Genomic DNA, 9,634 nt, shown 5'->3' on the forward strand with positions numbered 1-9,634 from the left:
GACTGCTTTAACAAAGTACCACAAATTTGGTGACTTAAACAACAGAAACATATTGCTTCACAGTTCTGGAGGCTCTAAGTCCAAGATCAAGGTGTCTGCAGAGGTGTTTCCTTCTGAGGAAGTGAGGAAGACTATGTTCCATGCCTCTTCCCTGGTTTCTGGTGGTTTTCTGGTAAACCTTTGGTGTTCCTTGGCTTGTAGGAGCATCACCTCAGTCTGCCTTCATCTTTATATGGCATTCTCTTAATGTCTGTGTCTCTTTGTCCAACCCCCCCCCACAATAAGGACATCAGTCAAATGGGGTTACGACCTACCCCAATCAGTCATATTAGATTAGAGCCCAACTCAATAAGCTCATCTTAGCTAATTATATCTGTAATTACCCTATTTCCTAATTAGGTCACATTCTGAGGTACTGAGGGTTAGGACTTTAACTTTTTAATCTGGGGGTACACAATTCAGCTCATCACACTTATGTTTAAAGAATCAGCATCTGGAAAGGCTTAGCATGAACTAATTATAGATGCACCCTACCTGTCTGAGTGAGAAAAGACAGCAGGGTTAGTTCCCAAAGTGTGCTCTACAACTCTAGTGTTCAAAAGGCAGAACAAAATAGATGGTTTGGTCAAATATGTTTGAAAAAGCTTTATCGGGGAAGCCTCTTGCACTGTTAGTGGGAATGTAAATTGATACAGTCACTATGGAGAACACTATGGAGCTTCCTTAAAAAACTAAAAATAGAACTACCGTATGACCCAGCAATCCCACTACTGGGCATATACCCTGAGAAAACCATAATTCAAAAAGAGTCATGTACCACAATATTCACTGCAGCACTATTTACAATAGCCAGGACATGGAAGCAACCTAAGTGTCCATCATCGGATGAATGGATAAAGAAGATGTGGCACATATATACAATGGAATATTACTCAGCCATAAAAAGAAATGAAATTGAGTTATTTGTAATGAGGTGGATGGACATAGAGACTGTCATACAGAGTGAAGTAAGTCAGAAAGAGAATAACAAATATTATATGCTAACACATATATATGGAATCTAAATGTTAAAAAAATGGTTCTGATGAACCTAGGGGCAGGACAGGAATAAAGACTCAGACGTAGAGAATGGACTTGAGGACACGGGGAGGGGGAAGGGTAAGCTGGGACGAAGCGTTGACATATAGACACTACCAAATGTAAAATAGATAGCTAGTGAGAAGCAGCTGCATAGCACAGGGAGATCAGCTTGGTGCTTTGTGACCACCTAGAGGAGTGGGATACGGAGAGTGGGAGGGAGATGCAAGAGGGAGGAGATATAGGGATATATGTATATGTATAGCTGATTCACTATACAGCAGAAACTAACATAACATTTTAAAGCAATTATACTCCAATAAGGATGTTAAAAAAATTAAAAAAATTAAAAAAAATAAAGTAGAAATAAAAGAGACAAAATAAAATAAAAAGAGCTAAATCGATTTCATTGCTGGGAGGTTTCTCAGGGTCTTTAGAATGATATACATGTCAGTCTCCAAGAAGAGGCAATATGATATGTAGCATTTCATAAACATATTTGAATGTGGGATTTTTTAGAGCATCTCACAGTATTCCTAGTTAGGCTGGCTAGTATTTCTCAGAACTGGATGGGAACCAGGAGATCTGGCCTCTGAGGCCAGCTTTGTTAATGGCTCCTATGAGCTCCTAAGCCTGTTGCCCCACTTCTGTGAAGTGAATTCTCTTCTTTATAATGAGGAGGGTAAATTACATGAGTCTATTCTATGATTGCGAGGGTCTATGAAAACTCAGAGGAAAGATAAGCAAAGAAAGCAAATCCAATCTCCTTTACAGGATATGTATTTACAACCCAACAACGATTTGAACAATTTGAAGTACCTGATGCTATCTGTATTTACTGGGACTCTTAGTGACAAGCAACCCCCTCCAGCTAACTTCAGCTTAGAAAAAGGATTTATCCATGAGATACTGGGGCATCTTATGGAATTTAAGATCAGAAATTGATGTCAGGAAGTCACTGGTATCAGAACCCCAGAAGCCCTTTCTCTCTGTTCTCTCCTGCTCCCTCCTGCACCCTAGCTTCGTTCTCCTCTACTGCTAGAGAGTCTTCTTTAGCTTCACAGTCCTGGGTGGAACATGGCTACAAACATTTTAGTCCAGCTCCTGATCCTGATATTCCAGAAAAGGAACTGAATTAATCCAGCTTAGTTTAGCTCTGACTCCTGGACCAATCACTGTAGTTTGAATAATACCTATGTGGGAGAATAATTCCCTGAATTATTGAACCCCAAGGTGTGATAGAAAGAAGAGACCCTGGAGAACACCCAGCTGGGTTTCCTCCTTTGACAGACAGTGTGTCATAGGACAGAAGGGAATCACTGACTTGTTCAGAGGCACACAGGAGCCAGGGAGCTTGAAGCAAGGCTCCCTCCAAGCATGGAGGCATCAGTGGGTTATACTCACTGAACCCATGAATCAGGGTCTGTGGAGGCCTCAGGTGCCCTTTCCAACACAGCTGGCACTGCCCGGGTTGGCCACAGTCTACGTGGTCTTACTTCTTTCCTGGTACATTTAAGAGTACGGGTGGATCTCACAGCTGTTTCTCTCTCCTCAGATGCATTCCTTACGCTTGCTCAGCCAGAATCAACCATCTCAGATCTTTCTGAGCATGAGTGACAACTTCAGGCCCGTCCAGCCACTCAACAACCGCTGCATCCGCACCAACATCAACTTCAGTTTACAGGGGAAGGACTGTCCAAACAACCGGGCCCAGAAGCTTCAGTATAGAGGTGGGTTCAGTGGCTCAGAGGGCAGTGGAGACAGGCCAAGCCCAGTCTTCCTGCTCACACCTACTCTGAAAGGCCAGGCACTATCTCCCATTAGAGGAGTCATAATTATAAGTGATATTTACATGGTGCTTTTCTATTGTAAAAGTCTGTATTTCATAAACAGAGACAGAGATCAAATCTTTAAATCTCGTCTGGCTCAGGCAAGACAGCATTTTCATTGCCTTTTTACAGAGGAGCCCAGAGAGGCTGATTTTCCCAAAGTTACGTGTTAAAACAGGACAACCAGAAGCATTAGCACTTTTAGTTATATACACAATAGACCCCCTTTTCCCCTAGAAGGTGAGCAAATAATTCTGGATGCCAGGCCATTGGGACCCAATGAGGTGTGTGTCTGAATGCATCTTTTTCTAGTGCTATGTCCCTAGAAGTGACTATAATTCCTACTAGAGGGGACATTCAAGATGCCTCCTGCCTCCCATAACCCTCTGGTCCACACCCAGCCCTCCCTCTTCCCTTCTACACACTAAGTACCTATTGATCATTATCATAAACTCTCAACATGGAAAGGAAGGTGGAGGAAGAACAGTGTCGTGGAGATGCCCCCAACCAGGAGTTAGGACACCCAAGTTGCTGCCATGGTTCTGACACTAACAAGCCATACAAACCCAGCCAAATCATTTAACCCCTGGGCTCTGGGTGTGTCTGAGAGAGAAAATTAAAGAAAGAAATGTGGAGGAAGTTGGAGAGATAAAGTGGAGGGTAGAGGTGGTAGCTGCTTCTAAAGCTGCCTGGTAACATCCATAGTCCCCACATTTAGGCAGCACATTATTGTTTCAAAAGAGCTTCCCTATCCAGGCTCTCATGTGCTCCTCACAACAATCAAGAAGTAGATGGAATAGGGACACACCTGGAGTGCCAACTTTCTCTGCAAAGGGCCAGATGGTAAATATAGGCTTTGTGAGTCATAGGGTCTCTGCTGCACTCTGATGTTTTAGGGTGAAAGCAGCCATAGACAATATGTAAATAAATGGTTGCAGCTGTGTTCCAATAAAACTTTATTTACAAAAGCAGTTCACAGCTGGATTTGACCTGCAGGCTGTCATTTGCCCACCCCTGGTCTAAAGCAGCACCATCCACTACAGCTTTCTGAGACGATGGAAATGTTCTGTGTCTGCATTGTCCAATAGGGTAGCTACTAGCCACATGTGGCTATTGAATATCTGAAGTGTGGTTAGTGTGACAACGCAACTAAGTTTTTAATTGTATTTAGTTTTAATTAATTTAGATTTATATTAGCCACATGTAGCTAGTGACAACTCTATTGGATAACTCAGGCCTTAGAGATTCATAAGAAAGTGGAGAGGGTAGTTGGGATACATACAAGTAAGCAGACATTTAGAAAACTGTCCCTTCCCCTTTGGAATAAGCCCCCCCAACTGTGTGTAAATTAATCCAATTATGCCTTGTTTTGTGTTGTTTGTGTGTTTTGTTTTGTTTTTTCTCTCTCTCTTTCTAGTAAATGAATGGCTCCTCAAATAGGAAAGTAAGCCAAGAAGAATCCCACCTCAGTGAAATGCTACAACTATGAATTGATGTAACCTAAACTGTCCCCCTTCTTTCTTCTCTTTCCTTCCCTCCCTCAAGCCTCATTCACTCTTTGGATTGGCCCTTTCTTCATGAAAATTGTCTGCAAAACCTTGGCAGAGGAATACATCTCTTACACGCACTCACAAATACACACACAAGCACTCACACACACATACACACACATGCAAATATATCTACACACATACACACTCACACAACCCCCAAGATGGGAAGTTAAATTTTAGAAACAAAAGGCTTATTCATAAGAGGTCTTAGAAGAAAATAACCAATTAACCTGATTACAATTTTGATACTGTTTTCCGAAACAAATAAATCTACCCAATGAGAATTTTCAGCCTTGTATATTACAAAATTCTTCCAAAAGAGAGAGAGGAGAAAACACAGCTCTGAGAGCATCAAGTGGACTTTGTTCTTTGCATCAAGTAATCTCAAATAGTGTCCTAGGATCCTTTAAGGGTGCTGGTGACAGGTGAGCCAAGACAAAGTTGGCCAAGGACACATTTCTAGATTGTGATTCTTCTGTTTACTCAACAATTTAAAAAGTAAAAAGGACAGACATTGAAGAGATACACATTGTATATATATATCACCACAGACTATTAAAAAATGGAATTATTATCCCTCTTTGTCATATATGTGTAGTAGGATTTGCCAAGATCAGATTGATCCATTTGCTGTTTCTTATTTTCCAAAAGTCATACATTGTGTTTGGTTATTGTTAACAGCTCAATAAATGTGTTTAACAAGTTAATTTCATTTTTCTGGCTTTGGTCTATTCTCCTTCCTTACAGGCTAGGCCCTGGCTCCATGCAACTGCATTCTTTGCTTTCATTTGTTCCTTCATCTACATGTTTTGCTCATTTGCAGCCAGTTTTTACTGAGTTTGTGGCAATGGGAATGCATTTGCTAAGCAAGTATAACTTTAACTCCACTCCATGCCGCGATCATTCATATGAGGTGAGGTTCAGCCTGAGATAGTAGGCAACAGATTTCTTGCATTTCAAAACTGCCACCACCCACCCCACCCCACCCCCGTGATGCTCCCTTGAAGGAATGCACTTTGCCTTGTAAATTCTTGGGAAAGGGGTGTCTTTTCTCTCCAGGTGCAGCTAGATCTCACAAAGTACAAATGAATGCCTTTCTGTTCTTGTTTATAATGGTCACTCACTGTATTTGGTTACTGTCAAGAAATCAATAAATGTGTTTAACAAGTTATCCAGTACCGTGTCTGAGTTTATTGAGGAGGAGGGCACTCCCTGCTGAAGCCTCTGAGTCCTGCTGTGTCCACAAGCCATTGCATTATGGCCAGCAGGGCAGCCAGAGCCTCCAGAACAGCCTGTCTGGTCATTCCCAGAGCCAGGTAATTAATACCCTGTTGAGAAAACATATAGGCTTAGCTGCTGGAAGGGAAGACTTGGATGTTCGTTCAGTGGCCAAATTAAAAATAACTTTCATTTTTCCTTTCTGTTACACCTCCAGAAAGTGGGAAAGCACAGGCATGTAGGGTCTGTGCAAACAGGAACATCCACAAATATGTCAAAAACTTCAGCAAGTGGCTAGGTATATTGATGACGAAAAAAAAAAAAAAATTCAAACAGCCAGATATTTCATATTTGAAACAATACACTTAATTGGATTTTTTCCACTTTTTGCACCAAAATTAGTTAGATGATGACCTTAACCATGGTGACATATGACCCTGTTTCTGAGCAATCATATTTTTCCGGAAAACCAGATCTGTCTGCAAAGATTTAGGGTGGGCAGGTGGCAGTCTTTCTTTGTATGGCTTGCTGCCTCCTCTCTAGGTCAGAATCTTCTTCAGCCTGCAAGGGCAGGCAGTGATGTAGTGTGTCAACTAGGCCTGGCTTCAAATCATCACCGTACAACTTACCTGCTTGCTGTGTGATCCTAGGCAAGTTGCTTTACTTCTCTGATCTGTAAATTGGGGATGCTAATAACTGCTTCCATGAACTATGAGCCTTAAATGCTATATAGCTACTTAAAGTAGCTAGCACAATACCTGCAATGATTGTTCTATAAAGACTGACTATAGAGCACGTGCATTGCCTACGTATTAGAGGTTTTCCTAGACCAGACCATACCTTCCCCTCCAGGGAGGGGTTAGCATCAGTCACAAAATGGGCATCAAATTAATACCAAATGGAGGAGACAGGAGGAACCCCCAAGTGACTGGGTAGGACGTGGGGGGAGTGAGGGGGGAGGACAAGTGGAGGCCAGATAGGACCAGTGTCCCTGAAGGGTGGCTGAGAGTGGGGAAATGTTCCCACGTCTGGAGGGACCCTCGGTTGCTTGGAAGATCAGAGGAGCGCACCTAGTGTTTCCCCCACCCACTCAGGTTCCGGGAGGCCTGCTGGGCTCCTGGGCCTGGTCCTCCATTCTCTGGGACCCCCTACAACCTCGTGGGTCCTAGAGGCGTGGGAGGGAGGGAGGATGGAGGAAGAGAAGAGGCAGACAGAGGGGGAGGGGACCCTCCAGGACCGGAGAATCAGGAGAGGCACAGCGGGTGTTTCCCCCACCCACCTGGCCTCAGGAAGCCTGCTGGGCTCCTGTCCTCCAAGGCCCACTCCACGCAGTGTTGGTCCTAGGGGTGTAGGAGGGAGGCAGGGGCAGTAGAGGAGAGGTGGATGGGGGGGGGGGGTCCCTCCAGGATCGGAGGATCAGGGGAGACACGCAGGGAATTTCCCCTGCCCACTGAGGCCCAGTGAGCCTGCTGCAGTCCTGGACCTGGTCCTCTGACCTCCAAGCGCAGAGGCACTCCTGGGACATTCTTGCTGCACTGAGCCTAAGCCCAACACCCACACCCCACCCAGAGCCTTTCTGGCCCTGTGGGGCCTATGCATAGTTCCCTCCCACCACCTAAACCCCACCCCTGCCTAAGCCCCGCCCCTCACAGCCAAGGCTTTTTCCAGCTTTTTATTTTTTTGAAGTTTATTTAATTTATTGTTTATACAGCAGGTTCTTATTAGTCATCCATTTTATACACTTTAGTGTATACACGTCAATCCCAATCTCCCAATTCATCACACCACCACCCCAACCCCTACCGCTTTCCCCCCTTGGTATCCATACGTTTGTTCTCTACATCTATGTCTCAATTTCTGCGCTGCAAACCAGTTCATCTGTACCATTTTTCTAGGTTCCACATATATGCGTTAATATACGATATTTGTTTTTCTCTTTCTGACTTACTTCACTCTGTATGACAGTCTCTAGATCCGTCCACGTCTCAACAAATGACTCAATTTTGTTCCTTTTTATGGCTAAGTAATATTCCATTGTATATATGTACCACATCTTCTTTACCCATTCATCTGTCGATGGGCATTTAGGTTGCCTCCATGACCTGGCTATTGTAATTAGTGCTGCAATGAACATTGGGGTGCATGTGTCTTTTTGAATTATGGTTTTCTCTGGGTATATGCCCAGTAGTGGGATTGCTTGTTCATATGGTAATTCTATTTTTAGTTTTTTAAGGAACCTCCATACTCTTCTCCATAGTGGTTGTATTAATTTACATTCCCACCAACAGTGCAAGAGGGTTCCCTTTTCTCCACACCCTCTCCAGCATTTGTTGTTTTTACATTTTCTGATGATGCCCATTCTAACTGGTGTGAGGTGATACCTCACTGTAGTTTTGATTTGCATTTCTCTAATAATTAGTGATGTTGAGCAGCTTTTCATGTGCTTCTTGGCCATTGGTATGTCTTCTTTGGAGAAATGTCTATTTAGGTCTTCTGCCCATTTTTGGATTGGGTTGTTTGTTTTTTTTAATATTGAGCTGCATGTGCTATTTATATATTTTGGAGATAAATCCTTTGTCTGTTGATTCATTTGCAAATATTTTCTCCCATTTTGAGGGTTGTCTTTTCGTCTTGTTTATGGTTTCCTTTGCTCTGTAAATGCTTTTAAGTTTCATTAGGTCCCATTTGTTTGTTTTTGCTTTTATTTCCATTACTCTAGGAGGTGGATCAAAAAAGATCTTGCTGTGATTTATGTCTAAGTGTGTTCTTCCCATGTTTTCCTCTAAGAGTTTTATAATGTCTGGCCTTACACTTAGGTCTTTAAACTATTTTGAGTTTATTTTTGTATACTGTGTTAGGGAGTGTTCTAGTTTCATTCTTTTTCATGTAGCTGTCCAGTATTCCCAGCACCACTTATTGAAGAGGTTGTCTTTTCTCCATTGTATATTCTTGCCTACTTTATCAAAGATAAGGGGACCATATGTGTGTGGGTTTATATATATATATATATATATATATATATATATATATATATATATATCTCCTATATCCTATATATAGCTTCCTTTCTATATTTCTGTTTTTGTGCCAGTACAAAACAAGACAGTACAGTGCTGTCTTGATTACTGTAGCTTTGTAGTATAGTCTGAAGTCAGAAGCCTCACTCCTCCAGCTCCGTTTTTCTTTCTCAAGATTGCTTTGGCTCTTCAGAGTCTTTTGTGTTCCCACACAAATTGTGAAATTTTTTGTTCTAGTTCTCTGAAAAAGGCCCTCTTTTTTACAATTGTGGTTCTCTTTTACTTGCCAGTTGTTGTTTCATCTATATTTTTATTTTTTATTCTTTCTAACATGTCTGCTAGTTTTCTAATCTTATTTTGTTTTTTACTCTTTGTTATTGTTCTGCTCCTTCTTTTTCTTTTTCTTTTCTTTTTTTCCTGCCACCCCATGTTGCTTGAGAGATCTTGGTTCATGAGCCAGGGGTCAGGCCAGAGCTCCTGCAGTGGGAACTCTGAGTCTGAACCACTGGGCTACCAGAGAACCTCAGAGTTCAGGGAATATTCATCAGAGTGAGGTCTCTCAGAGGTCCTCATCTCAGCACCAAGACCCACCTCTACCCAACAGCCTACAAACTCCAGTGCTGGAAGTCTCAGGCCAAACAACCAGTAAGACAGGAACACAATCCCATGCATCAAAAAAAAAAAAAAAGACAACAAAAAATATGTCACAGATGAAGGAGCAAGGTAAAAACCTATAAGACCAAATAAAGGAACAGGAAATAGGCAACCTACCTGAAAAAGAATTCAGAGTAATGATAGTAAAGATGAACCAGAATCTTGGAAACAGAATGGAGGTATGGATTGAGAAAATATATGAAATGTTTAACAAATATCTAGAAGAACTAAAGAACAAACAGAGATGAACAACACAATAACTAAAATGAAAAATACACTAGAAGGA

The 9,634-nt window shown here is 42.1% G+C and overlaps 1 protein-coding gene across 7 annotated transcripts in view; it reads left to right on the plus strand.

Annotated features, from left to right (window-relative positions):
• The window catches only part of CA10 (carbonic anhydrase 10), a 622,534-nt gene extending 616,904 nt beyond the window's left edge, over positions 1-5,630 (plus strand). For all 7 annotated transcript variants that reach the window (XM_057535532.1, XM_057535531.1, XM_057535529.1 and 4 more), the window contains 2 exons: positions 2,633-2,807; positions 4,324-5,630. In XM_057535532.1, the coding sequence (XP_057391515.1) occupies positions 2,633-2,807; positions 4,324-4,346 (198 nt within the window). In that variant the 3' untranslated portion in view covers positions 4,347-5,630. The remainder of the gene's footprint in view (positions 1-2,632; positions 2,808-4,323) is intronic.
• The last annotated feature ends 4,004 nt before the right edge of the window (positions 5,631-9,634 follow it).

Source organism: Balaenoptera acutorostrata, chromosome 20 (assembly GCF_949987535.1).
Source record: "Balaenoptera acutorostrata chromosome 20, mBalAcu1.1, whole genome shotgun sequence".
Lineage (NCBI taxonomy): Eukaryota > Metazoa > Chordata > Mammalia > Artiodactyla > Balaenopteridae > Balaenoptera > Balaenoptera acutorostrata.